The sequence below is a fragment of the Bison bison genome, unplaced genomic scaffold (assembly GCF_000754665.1).
Source record: "Bison bison bison isolate TAMUID 2011002044 unplaced genomic scaffold, Bison_UMD1.0 scf7180017864309, whole genome shotgun sequence".
NCBI classification, from domain to species: Eukaryota; Metazoa; Chordata; class Mammalia; order Artiodactyla; family Bovidae; genus Bison; species Bison bison.
In genome coordinates, this window is record NW_011494881.1 from 8,903,892 (window position 1) to 8,921,297 (window position 17,406).

Sequence of the window (17,406 nt, forward strand, 5' to 3'; positions counted from 1 at the left end):
CTCAAGCCCCGTTTTTCTGCTGCTTACAGGGCTGGTCCTCAGGCTCCCATCCCTTCCCACCTTCAGGTGCTTGAAGGTCAGAGCCCAGCTCTGGAGTTAAGGAGCCTGGGCTATGAACTGACCCTTGTTGGCACTTCCCTGCTGAATGCGCTGATGCCTTTTGGGCGCTGGGGCCTCATTCATGGAAAGTCCCTATTTTACATAGGAGGAAGCTGAAGGTCAGAGAGAATAATTGGTTAAGTGATGCTCAAAGTTGTATGGTCACTAAGGAACAAGGCTAGGGTTTCAGTCCCATTCTTATGCCTTCAGGTCCATCCCCCAGCCTTCGCATTACCCACTTTGAGGACTCCAGAGTGGTTGCTAACCCATCTTTCTCTACAGGGGAGCCTGCTGTAGCTGTTCCATGTCTGCCTATAGGCCCTGGGATTTTCCTCCTTACCCCTGTGACTCAGGCCAGTGCTGCAGGTCAGGCCTCACCGCGGTGGGGTGGCTCGTATCAGGAGTCAGCTGGCTGAGGGAATCCGAGACCCTGCAGAGCTGGGATGTCAGTGGCACCAGAACCTGGGCCTGGTGCTGGGCTGGGAAGGAGTGCCTCTCTTGGCTAACTGGCCCTGGCCCCTTCAACCAGTAACTAGGGAAGGTACAAACTGGGAAGAACTTCTTTGTTCTGTGGTTGGCGGTGCCAGGACCAGGAAGAGAAATGGGCACCCAGGAGGCCACTGGCTTGGCCAGGCTCACCCAGCGGGCAGTGGGAGGGCAGGGCGGAAGCGAAGACCCGGCTTTCCCTTTCATCCCACTGTGACCTCTCAGGGCAGGCAGAGTGGCCTGCCACCTACCTACGGCATGGTCTGGGGCCAGGAGTGGGGGAGTGGGTGCAGGGACAGGACCCAGCACGTGAGCAGAACGAGGCAGGGGCAGGTTCCGCCTGGAACACAAATGCTGTGAAGCGGCTAGAATTCCAGGTCCTCCCCTTGGAACCGGTGGGGGTGGGGCCTGAGAGCAGACGCAGGCCCCTGCGGACTGAAGTGCAGTCCTTCCACACCTCCGGACCCCTCTCTGCTTGGTGTCTCTTTGGGGTTAAAGGCTCTTGGCCCTGGGAGATGGGAGGCTATGTGAAGTGGTAGGAAACGAACTTTAGAAAGCGTGCAGAGAGCCTAACCACAGCTCATTCTGAGGTCAAGAGCAAGTCTTAGCTCCTGTCTGGGACATGATTTCTCTTTCTTATCTTAAAGATACTGGCCTTGCCTGCTTTAAGAAGTATCTGGAAGGTCTGATCTGAGAATGAGAGAGGAGTGGCTGGGTTTGCAGAAACTACAGGGAAGAGCGAAGTGTATATTGTTGGCTATATTGTTGGCGTGCGGAGAGGTCGACAGCCACATGGGTCTGGAGCTACCAGCTGGGGCCGCAGGAGTCCCAGGTGGGGTGAGATGGGGCTTTGGGAAGCCTTGTGGGCGCAGCTGCAGGCCTCTGAGCTTGGTGTGGGGTAAGGCCGCCACCCAGTGTCCAGTGGGTGTCTTGCAGCTCAGCTGTGCCTGGGACCGGCAAACTCCTGCTGAGACAGAACTTGTCCCTGATCCTCCTGGAGGCTCCTGGGAGATGGAGGAGCCAGCAGAGGGGTCGGGGATGAGAGCTGCTAGGCCACAGCCCAGCCTCAGCCTCCTCAGGGTCTAGGCCCAGGTCTGGAGAAGGGGGCCTTTTCCTTGAACATAGGAGTACTCGTTGTTAGGCCTCACCTTGGCCCTCACACCCAATGCTCATGGATATACCCGCTACGTGTCTGCTCTATCCTGCGAGGGCCCAGCCCCCACCCAGCGACTCATCCGTAGAGCTCTGGGCACACCCACAGAAGGGAAGTTGGTGGCTGCAGCAGGCCCTGGTTTCTGCCATCCCCAGATCTAGACTGAGAGTCCTGCCTGACCCCTCCTCCTGCATCTTCTTGGCCACAGCTGGGTGAAACCTGGGCCCGATGTCCAGACAAGATCGGGTGCGTCCAGGGTGACCTGGCTGTAGACATGGGCCCCACGTCCAGCAAGGATAGGCTCTGCACCCCGCTCCCTCCGATGCCCCTTCTGCCTCCTTCCTGAGTCTCCCCCTAAGCTGAGCAGCTGCCCCTGTGGGCGGTGCTCTTCCCGCTCTTGAGTTGCTGCTGTTTACAAGTTCAGACACCTGTTTTCTGCCTTTGTGCCCCTCCTCCCCTCTATGTTGCTGTCGCCGGTGCCTCTGTCTCCACCCCCTCACAGGAGCTCATGCTTCCACACAGCCCCCCAGCACACCACCTGACATGCCACAGCCTCAGACCAAGGCTCAGGCCTCTGCAGGGCAGGGGAGCAGCTGTCTGCCATCCACCCCCTCCCGGTCTTCCCTCCTGCTCATTCTCTCCTCCCCCTCCAGGCAGACCACATGGGACTGTAGCCACAGGAGAAGTGGGGCCAGAGAGCTCAGGACAGGACAAGTGAAAAGTCTGGCGAAGGAAGCCTTGGGGAGGGTGGCAGGCAGGCGGCCAGTGGGGAGCTGCCTGTGACCCTGCGCCCTGCGTGCTGGCCTTGGAGGAGGGCAGACCTGGGCCAAGTTCTCAGGTCTGGAGCTGGGATCTGAGTGGCCTTCTCAGCCAGTTTTCTCAGTGGAGCTGCTGTGAGAATGCCATGAGACAAGGAAGTGTTAAGGGCACCTCCCCCAGTGTCCACCTCCTGGTAGATGCCGAATAAATGGTACATCTTACTCTTATTATCATCATTCTTACCCTTTGAAGCCTCAGTCATATCCCATGGGACAGTGAGGCTTGGTCTCTCTTTGTATTCCTTAATTTGTCTTTCTCTATCCAGTAATGGTTATTGTATTTACCACTAACTAAGGATATGCTTTGTATCAGACAGAGCTAAAGGCTTAAATTTTTCTCACTGAATTCTCACAGCACCCTTATGAGGCAGATAACATTTACTATCCCCATTTTTACAGATGAGGAAACTAAGGCTCAGAAAGATTAAGCTCTATGCCCAAGGTCACACAGCCAGTAAGCACAGGAGCCAGGATTCAAGCCCAGGTTGATCTGATTTCTAGGCTTCATCTGTGCCTCTATCTCCGACCCAATCTCTCCGCTAATCCAGTGCAGCTGCCTCTCCCACCCCCGACATGCACAGGCACAGGTGTCCTGGCCCTCTTTACCCAGCATGCTCTGCAGCCCCCAGAGTAGGGGCACTTACCCACCTGTGGGGGTATTTGGCCCAGGCTGTGGTCTTCTCTGACGGGCACTTTTTGCTCCCAGCTTTCAGACGCCTGTCTCTGCACACTTGATGCTGTTTCTATTTTTTGATTGGAGTTTAATTATAAAGCATGATGTGCTGCTCCCCTCCTCTGGCCTCCCCCTGCCACTCCCCACTCCCCCACGGGTCTCCTGGCACGGTCATTGCCAAGCCCAGCCAGGCACCTGGCCCCGCTGGGAGCAGAGGCAGTCTAGCAAGGGGGTCTGCCTGTGGCGTGTGTGGATGTGGTCATGGATTGTGGGGCAGGAGTTAGGGAGATGGAATAAGCCTATTGGGAAGGTTCTTTGGTCTTCATGGGGAGCACGTGGAGTATGGGCAGCAAGTTAAAGCGAGAAGGCGTCTCCAAGGGGGAGAGCGGGGAAGAGAACAGCCAAATCATGTCCCAGCTGGCAGCGCTGACACCAGAACCCAGGCCCAGGGGCCCCTCGCTGGGAGCCAAAGGTTATAGGACTGGCCCCAGACTAAGATCCAGATCAGGCTGAGGGAAATATGGACAGAAAGACAGACAAAGATCTAAGTGGCATTCAGAGCAGGTCTTTGGAACAGGCCCGGCCTACAGTCAGAAACCGTGCGTCTGGAAACCAGCCTGTTCTCTGTGAACCCCTTCCCTCCCCCAGAAGACACTCCTGGAGCAGACCTCACCATCCCTTTAAAGTCCCTTCCAAGGCTGACAGCTCAGTTAGACACCTTGGATTTGGGTCTGTTAAGAATTCTCACTCTTCAGAGACCCTCCTCATATACCCATGCTTCAGTATTCTTCTCCACTCACACCCCCAGATGACCGCCACACAGATGATTACCTGCAGCCACGCCTCCTCTGGGTCTCTGAAGCCCGAGCTCCAGCAAGCTGGGCTCAGCCCTTACTGTGGCTCCCTGAGCCCTGGTGGGGGCTGATGGAGGCAGCTGTGGCCACAGGCTATCAGGAGCACTTAGAACCGCCCCTCCACTCCCATGTCCCCCCACTCCTAGGGGAACTTAAAGCCCCTGGGAGAGGAGTCCTCAGGGCCTGGCTGAGAGGGCAGCCCCTTCCCACCTGTGAGAACTGGAGGCCATGGCTGAGAGGGAGTGCAGGCAGCAGGAGGAAGTGGATGGAGTTGCAGGCTCTAGGGCGGGCCCCGCACTGGGCTCTTACCATCTTCTGGGTATCCACGTGGGCCACAACCTCCAGCAGCACCAGCAGGGCCAGGGCAAAGTGGCAGAGCCCCATAGCAGGGAGTAAGGCCCAGCTCTGGAGGAGAAATGAACTCCATGTTACAGGCAGGTAAACCGAGGCTCAGGTTGGCCGGGACTCACCAGGGCAGGGACAACAGCTGCCAGCTAAACCTGCTTCTGCCTTGAGCCCCTGTGTAAGATCAAGTGGGTTATGGGTGCCAAAAGAGATAAAGAGGCAAGTTTGAGGCCCAAGGCTCTTGAAGAGAGATGACCTGTCCCCAAAGCCCCCTCACTGCTGAGTCTTCAGCCCTAGGACTACTGTGTACAGTCACACAGGTTGCTCACTGCACAACTCTTGGGGACCCCAGCTTCACAGACTATTTTGTGGATGTAGCCCCAGGAATTGTGCAAGGCTATAGCCCAAGTGACTCCCCCAAAGCCAGCTGCCTGAAAAGAAGAATGCAGAGGTCTGAGGTCAGAGGATTTAAGGCCCCAGGCTGAGTAAGTGGGGTGACTGCGCATGATCAGAGATGTGCTGTTGTCCCAGTTCCCAAAACCTGCCTAAAATGAGCAAGATGGGAAGATGCTCTTCCCATCCCCCTCTCGGCTGCCACACCTGCAGAACCCACACAACAGTTTCCCACCCAGCTTTGCCTTAGGCCTAATCCCAACCCCAGCTATAACCCCTATTTTCTTTCCTGGCATTCACCCTCGAACTAACCGAGACCTCCTTCCTGCCCCAATTCCCAACCCCAAGATGCTCATCCTCCTAACAGCACATGGGAAAGGGTTGATATTGCTCACGTGCTCCCCATGCATAGGCTGGTTATGCATTCGGAGACAAAAGCAGCTCTTATCGGTGGTGGGCAGGGGGGAGATTCGTTCATGTCCCAGGGAGGCTCTGGTAGGAGGAGAAAGCTGCTACTCTCCTAACTCCCAGAAGAGCCCAGGACAGTGTCCCACTTCCAGCTGGCAGCCCTTCTGAGCCACTGGGTGGTGGGGCACAGCCAAAGTCAGGGTTGAGGAGAGATGAAGGAAGGAACAGTATGGGTAGCAGGAGCTGGAGTTGGGATAGGGGAAGTGGAGAGCATTTCTGGAGGCTTAACCTTCCCTCAGATGGCCCTCAGTGGGGATGGAATATAAGGAAGATGAGCTGTTGGAGCCAGACAGGGACAGCCCCAACATGGGCATGGTGGGAGAAGAAGGGCAGTGGGCATTCTGCAGCTGCCTCACAATCTGGGGGCCCCACAGCCTCTCCATCCCCAGGAAGAGACACCCCTGCCTCCTCTCAGTTGAGCAGGAAGAAAACACAGAGCTGATGCCAAAGAAATTACAGCAGCACCTTGGCAACCATCTGTGGGCTGGGAGCCTGAGATGCACCATTGCTGCTGCGTAGGGAGAGCCAAGCTCCTTCTACTGGGCAGCTGGGGAGACTGGGGCCTCTAGCAGGAGGGAGGTGGCTTGGGCAGAGGACATACAGAGATACAGGGGATCTGTCCCTTTTCTGCAGCCTAAGGCCTGAGGGCTTTTGCTCCAGATGCACTGAACATGCAACAGGAGGCGGCAGAAGGTAAATGGATAGACTTCAGGAAGGCTTTATGTCCTATGGGGTCCCCAGAATCAGAGAGGGAGGGAGGTTAGGGAGGGTCCTTCTGCAGATCTGAGATCACACTGGGTGGGGTATGAAGGTAGAGAGCTGGGTGCTGAGTCCAAGGCAAAGAACTGAAGGGGGTGACGACAGGAGAACTTTGTATCAAGCAGGGCTTGTGTGAGGAGGTTGTGGCCAGCGGCAGGAGCACGTTCTCTTTCTCCATTGTGGGAATGGATGCGCGGGGCTGACATGATTAACTAAACCTGGAGCAACAGCTGCAGCCACACGTTTCACCAAGGACTGGGATCCAGACCTGAGGGGAGGGCGTGCAGGGGTGTGGGAAGGGCCAGACAGCCCTCAGGTACAGGACCAGCTGTGCTCCTATCTTGGTGGGGTTCAGGTGAACCCCACAGGCTTTTGGCCAAGGAGGTAGGGCAGGTCAGCACCAGGACCAGTTTGGAAGGCCTCACCTCTTCCATTTTATGCTTCCCACCCCTTTCTTTCCCAGCCTTTCCATCTTCTCTGGCTCTGGAGAATCTGTGGGTGGGCTGGGAGTAGGGGGAGGGACTGGCGATCAAGCTGCCTGAGCCAGGCCTAGGATGGGAATGGGCCAAGCCCCTTTCAACCCTCTCTTCCAGCCCCACTCAACCCTGAAACACAACCTCTGAACTGCTCTCATTCACGTCCTCTGCCAGGCCTCACCCAAGCCCTTATTCTAGTTGCACCCTTGCCCTCTGCCCAGCCCTCACCTGACCTTTCACTTGTCACTGCACCCAGCCTTGGCCCCTCACGCCCTGCCCAACCCTCACCTGGCCCCTCAGCTCCGGCCTGCCCCCCGCAGCTGCTGGTCCAGCCGGCAGAGCTGGTGAAGGAAACCTCTGTTGGGGAAGACCCATCGGCGCTCCCTCACGGTGATCACCGCCTGGCGCAGGGAGAGCTGCTGGCGCAGCATGAGGTAGGCCAGGACCAGTGTGGCGGAGCGGCTCACCCCGACCACGCAGTGCACCAGGACCTTGGCTGAGGAAGACATCCTGCTGAAAGACCCTTTCCCACCAGCCAGCCCACCCAGTGGCTGAGGTGGGGACCCAAGTTCCTTCCCTTGCTCTGCTTTGGGTGTATTCTGTGACCCTCTGCAAATCACTCAACATGTCTGGGCCTCCATTTCCCAATCTGTCAAGTGGGTATATCAGCACCTCTTATGCCTACCCTTGGGATGGGGTACACACACCCCAACACGGCTTCTAGGACTCTCTGTGGGCTGGCCCTGCTGACCTTGCAGCTCACTGCAGGCTGTCTCATCCCAGCTCTCAGCTCTGGAAACACTGGGTAACTTGCAGTCCCTTGAAGCTGTCGCGGTCCCTGGCCTCCAGCCTTCCCACATGCTCTTTCAACTACTTGTAAAAGTCTTTCCCTTCTCTCAGTCTGACTAACATCTACTACTCATTTGTCAGGATTCCACTGAGATACGGCTTCCTGACTACTCATGGTATCACTTGGATCACAAAGCAGCTCATCCTTTTTGCATGGGGCCCAATGAATACTGTTGTAGAGGGAATTCCCCCCAACTTCCTGATCCTCTGAATCCAGGACCCTGTCCTGTGCTCCCATCGCTCTTCACTTTTACTCACTCACCTGAGTAGTGCTCAGATGTAATACTTAACATTTTGAATGTCTTTCCACCAGGGACCCTGCTTTGCTTAAGGCAAGTATCTAGTGTCCCCTTATCTAGCTCCATGCCTGTCACAGAGAAGATAATAAATAGTTGATGAATGAATGGGTGAAGAAAAATGAAGGTCAGGATGCTTTGGATTGAAAAGTGCTATGAGCCACAGTCTTGTCTTTCCCATGACTCAGATGAGAAACCGAGGTATAGAGAGGAACACTGGCTCATCCGGGGTCGCGTAGCAAGGGGCACAGCTCTCACCCAGGATGAACACGAGGCAGCTTCCCCAGGCTCCTTTGTTGCAACCCAGGTATTAGAAGACTTTTTTTTTCCATTTGAAAGTACTTTGGGGCAGAAACCAGACATCTAGATACCAGATGGCAATCTCCCAAGGCTGAGAGATGCAGAGAAAGAACTGTTTTATTGTTTGGGAGACCTGGCTTCCAGCCCCAGGGCTGCTCCTAACTCGGGGTATGACCTTGCACTTCAAAAGGCCTTCAAAAGGCCTCCCTTTCCCTGTCTGTGGAGCAATGCTACTGGATAAAGTGCTGGGACACTGAGCAGAGGATTTTAAAAACATGATGACTTTTTACAAACTAGGGATGGGAGGGCACTGATGTTAAAGGGGAAACTGGACATCCCCCCATGACTGAGCTGGGTAGAGCATGGGTTCAGATGCCAGGTCCTACCCCCAGGCGTGCTAATGGCACGGTGGATGAAGTCAGCTGCAGAGGAGAAGTAGACACTGATGTCGAACTCAGGAAGGTCGTGGGCTGGCACCCCCAGGTAGCTCACACTGCTGCCATAGAAGTCAGGGCTGCCCTGACAGTAGAGGCCCCCGTGGGCGGCATTCAGCACGTGGGTAATGCCCAGCTTCCATAGCTCAAAGCGGTTATTTGCTGTGGCCCTAGGGAGGGGAGGAAGGGAAGCCATAAGGTCTGGGAAGGAGGCGTTGTCTGGTCCCCTGCTTCAGAGTGATGAATCCATTAGGGTCCAGAAGGAGCCAGAGGAACTTGTGGGGTTCACGGCTCACAGCCTCACCCAGGAGCTTTCTAGTAGGGGAGCTGGTAGTACAGGGATGTAGCTTTAGCCTCTCTTTGCTTCCTGAGGCAATCCACCCCTGCCATGGCCAAGACAGGAAGGAAAGGATTGCTTCAGCCCTAGGACCCAGCTGCACCTCCATTCTTGCCCCATGCCGGCCCTGCACATCCGGCTCTTCCTGGCCACTACCTCATACCTGCTTCTAATCTGCAAATATTTAAAGGTGACACCTTCCTTGATTCACGTCCAGTCAGCCTTCCTCACCCAGTCTGTGGCCAGAGGAGGAAGGCTGGAACCGGAAAGGGGAGCTCTCTGCCCACCCCATCTCTCACCCCAAATCACCACGATTCCCGGTCCTTTGCCCCACCCCATCCCCAAGACCCACCAGTTCTTCCTGATGTGCCAGAAGACTCTGGGAACCTTTGGGAGCTCCCTTCTTTCAGGCAGGCAAAAGTCCCTGCTCCCCCTGGTGGCTGCACCTGATCACTGCACTGTTCCTAGCACGAAGGGGTCCTGGAGAAAGTCCCTGGCTTGGGAAACTCAGAGCAGAACCAGTTGCCCTTTCTCTCACCCCAACACCCCATCTCTGGTAAAGATCCCAAGAACTGTCTCTCCTTGTCCTCACCCCCACGTCCCTTCAGCCAACTACCACTCACGCATCTCCTATGTAAAGGTTGGGCCAAACTTCATCCACGTGGCTGGAAGAAACCTTCCCTGCCCTCAGGAGCTCCTCCAGTTCCAGGACGCTGGGGCAAGGCGTGGCTTCGGCATCTCCCCTCAGCTGTGGGAGCGAGGCTTCCGCCATGGGCCAGCCCACCCACCCCTCTGTCTCTGTGGTCACTCCTCTCTGCCTCTCCAGTGTCATTCCTCCTTCCTAGAGACTGGCAGGGACAGGTGAGACAGCAGCAAGTGACTCAGCAAATTACAGGGGCCTCCAGAGAAAACAGGACGTTTTCCTCCCCAAGTCACCTCCTAGCCTAAAACTGCCTGACAATAGAGAATCAGATATGTCTCTGCAAGTCACTTTACCTCTCAGCCTCAGTTTCTTCATCTCTCAAGTAAGAATTATAAGGATTAGCTGAAACAAAAGATACTCTGAGTCCAACACATAGTAGATGTTAATAGATTTAGAGTCCTGTATAAGGCTATTTGGTTCTGAGGACTGCATTAAGGTAGAGATCCAGGTGCAGGAGGTGGTTGGCTCCAAGGATGCATGATGGGAAAAGTTCTTCAGGTCTGGGTGGGTCACATACTAAGTGGAAACTGTATGACTGTTGGATGAGCTTCTGGATTATGGCACTCAGGGGAAGTTTCCTGAGGTACAGAGTCTGAGAAATGTGGAGAGGAGGCCTGGAGGACCTCATCTAAAGGGTGCCCACAGGGTTTGTGGGGGAAAGTTTGAACAATAGTTCTGTTATGAAGATGGCTGATTTCTCAAAAGAGAAGGCTAAAATGTGTGCCAGAGAGGCAGAAGGGAGAGTTGAATGTTTCCCTCGACCTTCTGAAGACCCAAAGAAAGGGCTGTCATCAAAAATATTTTTGGGTGGGAGGGAGATTCCTCTGCCTATAAGGGCTTTTGTCCTCACAGCAAAAACAGAGAAAGGTCTGTATTTGTCCTTATGCCAGAGGTCCTTGTAGGCTGAAGTGAGATGTCTTGCCCACTCTCAAATGCCTTCATGAAGGCTTTGTGGTGGAGCTGTAGTGGGGAGGCTCCCAGTTGCACCTGGCTTTGAGTCTGGTTTGAGGGTAAAGGCCATACCAGGGCATTCCATGGAAGCAGGCTGCACTCATGTCCACCCCAAAATCTATCCCCACTCCCATCAGAGCCACTGAAGCCTGCCTTGCACCGCCCGAGGAAGCAAGGTGAAGAGGGGGCTGGAGCCCAGGTCGAAGGCGGTTTTACACTTGGTTTATGCCACTGCTAAGCCTGAGGTGGGGGCTTCCTTCAGGGTGGGGCAGTACAGTAAAGCGAGAAGAGCATAGGTTCTTAAGTTAGACTTCAGTAGGAATACTGGCTTCGGCACATATTAACTGCCTAACCTGAGGCAAAGTTGCTTGGCCCTTCTCTGTTGTGATACCCTGCAGAGGTGGAACAAGGATTAAGTGATATATTTATATGGCATTTGGCATAGGGACAGTCAGAGAGTAAAGGGGCAATAAACGGTAATAATGATGACTGGAGGTTGGCTCTTGGAGAGGAGCTGGCTCCCTGCCAAGGAATTGGGGAAAAGCCCCTCTTGCCCCCAATTTACTAATCCCATAGGCCCCGCCCCGCCTGTAGTAGCGCCTCATCTCTCATCTCGTTAGCTTTGGACCAAATGCATCTCTCTCGAGTGTCCTTGCAGCCGTTTCAGATCGCAATCCTCCCCTCACGCCCATCTTGAACCCCGAGCCTCTTCCGGTTTTGGCTCCACCCCCTAGGGCTCCGCCTCCCGTCGATTTTCCCCGCCTCGCGAAGCATTTCCGGTTCGGATTTGAGCAGCTGCGGGCGCGGATGAGACCGCGGCCGGAGCCGGGCTGCGGCGATGCCTGCGCGCAGCCGCCACCGCCCCAGCCTCCACTCCGGCTCGCCTACCCGGGCTCCGCCCCCACCGCCTGAGGCGTCTCTCTCCGGGGAGGCCCGGAGGGCACCGGACTCCGGCAGCGGCTCGGACGCCGACCCGGAGACGGGTCCGGGGACCCCGATTCGGAACAAGGAGGTGAGCGGCAGCTGGGGTGGAGGAGAGGGGAGTTCGGGGTGGGCGCGTGCAGCAAGGGTGAGTGGGGGAGTCGGGGATGGAGGCGGGTGGGGGTGCCATGGACAGAATTCGCAGGGGCCGTGGGAGACGGTTGAGGGAGCGTGGAGAGTCCCCTTTAGAACGGAATCTGAGGGAAATGGAGGTTGTTGAGCCGAGGCCCTGAGGCGGGTGACGATGGCCCCAGACTAAGGAGTAAGTAGAGGCCGAGGGGCGAGGGAGAGGGTGTGGAGGCTGAGGGAGATGTGGCCTTGAAGAGGCAGGGCATGGAGGTTTTGGAAAGCCGGGTGGAAGTGAGGGGGAAAGACCGAAGGGTCCCAAGGGAATGCAGGACTGGAGGGGCAGATGCTCTGCGATTTGGCAGTGGGAAGAGAGCCGATCCAGGGTCGATGTTCCCACTTGGCGAGAGAGAAGGAACTGGGGTGGGACTGACGAGATTGCTGACCTAAGGGGTTGGTACTAATTAGGGGAAGGATTTAGGTTTGAAGAGGAAGGGGCTCTAAGGTGGCAAGTCGTCTGGCCTTAAAGACCAGAAAGAGAGAAATGGGGTCAAGACAGAAAAGGAGCCCTTGGGGGCTCTAATTTAGGGCTTTGGCGTTTTCACAGGTGTCTTTCATAGCATGGAAGATCTCTGGGGTAATATACTTGGATTATGGAGCTTTCTCGTTTGTGGACAGTGAGTCCTTATCAGAATCTGGGGTGAGAAGGGTGTTCTTTAACACTGATTTGCCCAAAAGACTAGGAGAAGTAGTGAAAACGAAGTGATGTTTGGAAAAGATAGTGAAAGGAGTGATTCTGAATATAAAGATAAATCCTTTGAATTTATTCTAACAGTGATAGCGTGTTTCTTTTTTCGTTTGTATTTTATTTAAATTTGTTTTGTCTTAAATACCTGACAAGTTTAGGTAATCTTAAAAAAATTTTTAATACTTTATTTAAAAAAAAAAACTAAAAAACGAGTTTGGACACTTAGATTTTGCAGATACTCAGTACTCACTGATTTCACTGTTGACAATTTGAGTTGACACATACTGGTCACGAGGTAAAAATACGATCACTGCAAGTATCTGGGTTAAAAGTATCTGGTTTTATCTACCTAAAAAAGTAGATAAAACTGTGTGAAAACATCACAGTCCAGGAGACTGCCAGACCTTTCTCTCTCCCATGACTCCAGAATTGGAGTTATCAGGGTACCCTTGACAGATTTGCAGGACCAATACTTTGCAGATATTGTAGAAATAATATTTTTAGTAGAGTTATCTAGAGTAAGAATAGAGGATGCTTGTAGCTGGCAGTTAACAGCACTGAGATAGGTGGGTACACAGATGCCTTTTACTGTATGGAAAACATATTACCAAAACCATGATTGTGCCAGAAAAATGATGATTACCATATCTATATTTGGTTGAAATAGGTTTGTTTTTGTTTTTGTTTTTTGTAATTGTTAAATAACATGGTTTGGTGAAGTGTTTGACTAGCCACATCTCATATGTTGTTTTATAACTTTTTATGCAGTTACAGGTTTACAAAGTTGTTGGCTTTTCAAAACAAAGTTTTAATCAAGTATTTCTAGTCTAAATGGGTATCTTAACAGTTTAATCTTAATGAGATGATAATTTACTTATTGCAGCTAGTTACTAAATTAGTGTATGTGTGTACACTATATGTCATATTTTCAAATGCTCAGTGGACTGATTATTTCTTCAAAGGAGAGATGAATTCTTAGCCTTGCTTTTAGCTATTGTTAAAAAATTAGCTCCTTTTTCTTTAAATTAATATAGTTGAGAAAGTGTATATACTGTTGTTTATTTGTTTGTTTACCCTCACTAAACTGAGATTCTCTAGAGATCTTATCTTCATACTTAGCTCTAAATAAAAGTCTTGGCATGTAAAAATTTGCTGCACTGAATTGAAGTATAAGAACTCTTGAGATTACATCTTAATGTTAGTGCAGAATTAAAGGAACTTTTTAGATGAAGTTGTACAGTTAATATATTAACGTGCCTAATAGTTATTTTGTCTTTGTTTAGCCTTGGCAATTTTCACAGCCACTTAGTTGTAAATAAAATCGTTTTTATGGTAGAGCAGTTACTCTTAGGCAAGACAATATGTATTACTCCCAAATAAGTCATTATGATTGCAATGGCAGAACATGCAGATATATTTAGATAATCATTTTTGATATCAGTAGCATCTTGGCCATTCTGCAAAGACTCTTCACACTTCACAGTTCCTCGTAAGCATTTTTATTTTGTTAATCACTAGATCCTCAGTGCTTTTTCAAAACTTTGCCATAGATGATTTAGAGACATTTTCATGATTTTTCTTAGAATTGAAATTTGAACATTGTTTTGAGGAAACTGTTGAATCACAGATGTTCTAGTGAATATTATTATTTTGTCTTGTAACAGTAACCATATTAACTAGTTATTCTTAAAAAATTCTATAGGCCTTATACAATACTGTGGTGTTAATAGTAGGATGTACTTAGCATGGTCATTATCATGACAGTGGTTCTTATTTATGTGTTTGTGCTTCTCTTGGCTTTGAGAAATCAGGAGGTTAACTTAGGCACCCTTTGAGAACATTTCAGTGTTTATATGCTGCCTTTTTCATTGTCTGGTAATTTACCATCTGCAGATGTGGATATAGATTTCTGATGTACCTTTACCCTCTCCTACCATACACATAGCACCATCATTAGTGGATCTTAATCTCCCTGACTTCAGGCTTCTATATTTGAAATGTTTTGTTACTTCACTAAATTCTGCACCCTATTAGTAGTAAAGTCACCGCACTGCAGAATGTAACATAATGTAAGTGTATCTTGGCTTTTGCTTGGGATAGTAGAAACCAAGAAAACTTGGTCATAGTAGTTGCAGCATAGAGTTTCACCATTAAATAGTGCTTTATGATATGAGCCCTAGAAGAATGTTGTGGAGGCAGAAACCTATTTTTATATTTGTCTTGAATATTTATTGTGAGTTTTTGTATAGCTTTTGAATTGTGGCTGAGACAAGAGAGGTGGTAATATGTCTTTTATCTTGACCCTCTTTCTGTTCTCTTAAAGTTCTTGATAGGTAAGAAATTCTAGTATGAAGTAAGAACCATGAATTTAGGTTCTTCCTGTAAGTTAAACTGTGTTACTGAGTTTCTGGAGATGCCTGCAAGCTGGTTTTAGTGTGGAACTTTGAGAATAAATTAAATTGATATCAGTTGCATCAATGTAAATTGGTATGAAAGTCAAAGATTCCCAGAATCATACATTGAATTTTGGAGCCAAATCCATTGTATTTGCACAATATTGTAATGGAGCGTGAAGTCTTGAGCCAGTTTTTCATTTTCCATTATGCTGATTTGATTTAGAGGTGTAGCATATTTAAAAATCTTTACCAGTCTGTCAAACCACTACTAGCCTGCTCAAATATTATTTTAGTGAGTAGAATAAGAATCTGAATTTTATATACTTCTTTACTGGTGTGCTCTGGCACGCAGCCAGGTTAAGTATTCTTCATCAAACTTACCAGTAAATTTTAGCTGTTGTGTAAAAACTTTTACTATAACTGAGGATGTAACCTACACAGTGTTGTCTATAAGATTCTTATTCATTGAACTGAGACAGTTCTGACTGTGATACAGAATTAGGTGCAACCTAACAGTGGAAATCTTAATTTAAATGCAAGTTGGAGCCAGAAAACTTTTGTGTTCTGACAAAAACATGACAACTTTTTTAATAACGGTAGATAACAGTGCATGGTCTGGGGCTGAAGTGCAGCCAAGAGAGTGATGATGTAACTGAAGAGGCAATTTAACATATTTCAGACGTGCTGCCCCAGACTCTACTGCCCAGGAGTGGGATATAGCAGAAGGGTAAAAAAAAAAAAAATCACTGCTAGTACAGAGTGAAGTAAGTCAGAAAGAGAAAAACAGTTATCATGTATCAGCGTATATATATGGAATCTGGAAAGACGGCACTGATGAACCTGTATGGAGGGCGGCAGTGGGAGCATCAACATGGTGAACAGACTTGTGGACACAGTGGGGAAAGGAGAGAAATCGGGAGGGTAGCACCGAGACATCAATATCACCATATGTAAAATAGATAGCCAGTGGGAATTTGCTGTATGACGCAGAGAGCCCAAATTCAGTGCTCTGTGACACTGTAGTGGGGAGATGAGGAAAGAGGTTCAAGAGGGAGAGGACGTATGTACACCTGTGGCTGATACATGATGCATGGCAGAACCGGACACAACATTGTAAAGCAATTATCCTCCAATTAAGAATAAATAAATTTTTTAAAATTACTGCTAGTGTTTCAAATATGGTAGTAAGTGGTTCTGGGTCTTTGAAACTGTTTTGTAATTATAGCAGATTCATAGATACTTGGAAATGGTGCTTACTAAGAAACAAACCATCTTTTGATAACTGTAAAGAGAAAATAATAGTTTTTTGTTTGCTCAATGAAAGTCTTTTAATTTAAGATTAAACAATTTTAATGAGATTTTTAAAAAGCTGCATAGTCCCAAATACTATAAACTGAGAGCTAAATGACCAAAGTAAATCTTGTCCTCTTACATTTTGGTTTGCTTTCATAAAAATTACTTTTATGCTCTGATCTATGGATCTGCACACTGGTATAATTTGTCTCTATTATGCATATTAAATAAACTTTATAGATAAAGTTGGATTTAAGCTTATTTTAGTGTGAGTGCAACTGTAATGTACAATTGCTTTAAGGAGAATAGATTAACATTAACTTCATAAAATTAAAAAAAAAAAATCTCTTCCCCATTTTTTGTCTTGGGACCCTTATGGCAGAAAGTGAAGAGGAACTCAAAAGCCTCTTGATGAAAGTGAAAGTGGAGAGTGAAAAAGTTGGCTTAAAGCTCAACATTCAGAAAACGAAGATCATGGCATCCGGTCCCACCACTTCATGGGAAATAGATGGAGAAACAGTGGAAACAGTGTCAGACTTTGTTTTTCTGGGCTCCAAAATCACTACAGATGATGACTGCAGCCATGAAATTAAAAGACGCTTACTCCTTGGAAGGAAAGTTATGACCAACCTAGATAGCATGTTCAAAAGCAGAGACATTACTTTGCCAACAAAGGTCCGTCTAGTCAAGGCTATGGTTTTTCCTGTGGTCATGTATGGATGTGAGAGTTGGACTGTGAAGAAGGCTGAGCGCCGAAGAATTGATGCTTTTGAACTGTGGTGTTGGAGAAGATTCTTGAGAGTCCCTTGGACTGCAAGGAGATCCAGCCAGTCCATTCTGAAGGAGATCAGCCCTGGGATTTCTTTGGAAGGAACGATGCTAAAGATGAAACTCCAGTACTTTGGCCACCTCATCGAAGAGTTGACTCATTGGAAAAGACTCTGATTCTGGGAGGCATTGGGGTCAGGAGGAGAAGGGGACATCAGAGGATGAGATGGCTGGATGACATCACTGACTCGATGAACGTGAGTCTGAGTGAACTCCGGGAGTTGGTGATGGACAGGGAGGCCTGGCATGCTGCGATTCATGGGGTTGCAAAGAGTCGAACACGACTGAGCGACTGATCTGATCTGATCTGATGGGTATTATATTTTAGATTTTATACATCACTTGGAAATGGTAATTTTTAAAAAAATTTACTGGATACCAAATCATGAAAAACTTCCTAAAACAGCACATATATTTATGAACCAAATTTCACCAATTGTTTTAAATTCCTTTCAGTTCAGTTCAGTTCACTCGCTCAGTCATGCCCAACTCTCTGCGACCCCATGAATCGCAGCACGCCAGGCCTCCCTGTCCATCACCAACTCCCGGAGTTCACTCAGACTCATGTCCATCGAGTCAGTGATGCCATCCAGCCATCTCATCCTCCGATGTCCCCTTCTCCTCCTGCCCCCAATCCCTCCCAGCATCAGAGTCTTTTCCAATGAGTCAACTCTTCGCATGAGGTGGCCAAAGTACTGGA

At 49.9% G+C, this 17,406-nt stretch overlaps 2 protein-coding genes across 10 annotated transcripts in view; one reads left to right on the top strand and one right to left on the bottom strand.

Moving 5' to 3' along the window:
- Positions 1-9,564, bottom strand: part of DUSP13 (dual specificity phosphatase 13) — a 16,458-nt gene extending 6,894 nt beyond the window's left edge. Inside the window, exons 1-6 of one of the 8 annotated variants that reach the window (XM_010852370.1) lie at positions 9,364-9,529; positions 8,356-8,573; positions 6,813-7,020; positions 4,294-4,488; positions 3,205-3,299; positions 440-529 (exon numbers count right to left, since the gene is read on the bottom strand). In XM_010852370.1, the coding sequence (XP_010850672.1) occupies positions 440-529; positions 3,205-3,299; positions 4,294-4,488; positions 6,813-6,899 (467 nt within the window). In that variant the 5' untranslated portion in view covers positions 6,900-7,020; positions 8,356-8,573; positions 9,364-9,529. Of the gene's footprint in view, positions 1-439; positions 530-3,204; positions 3,300-4,293; positions 4,489-6,812; positions 7,021-8,355; positions 8,574-9,363 lie in introns of those variants that run through there. The other 7 variants (XR_826336.1, XM_010852368.1, XM_010852365.1 and 4 more) reach the window with 7 other exon arrangements.
- A 1,620-nt stretch (positions 9,565-11,184) lies between these two features.
- The window catches only part of SAMD8 (sterile alpha motif domain containing 8), a 56,875-nt gene continuing 50,653 nt past the window's right edge, over positions 11,185-17,406 (top strand). For both annotated transcript variants that reach the window (XM_010852373.1, XM_010852374.1), the window contains exon 1: positions 11,185-11,406. In XM_010852373.1, the coding sequence (XP_010850675.1) occupies positions 11,233-11,406 (174 nt within the window). In that variant the 5' untranslated portion in view covers positions 11,185-11,232. The remainder of the gene's footprint in view (positions 11,407-17,406) is intronic.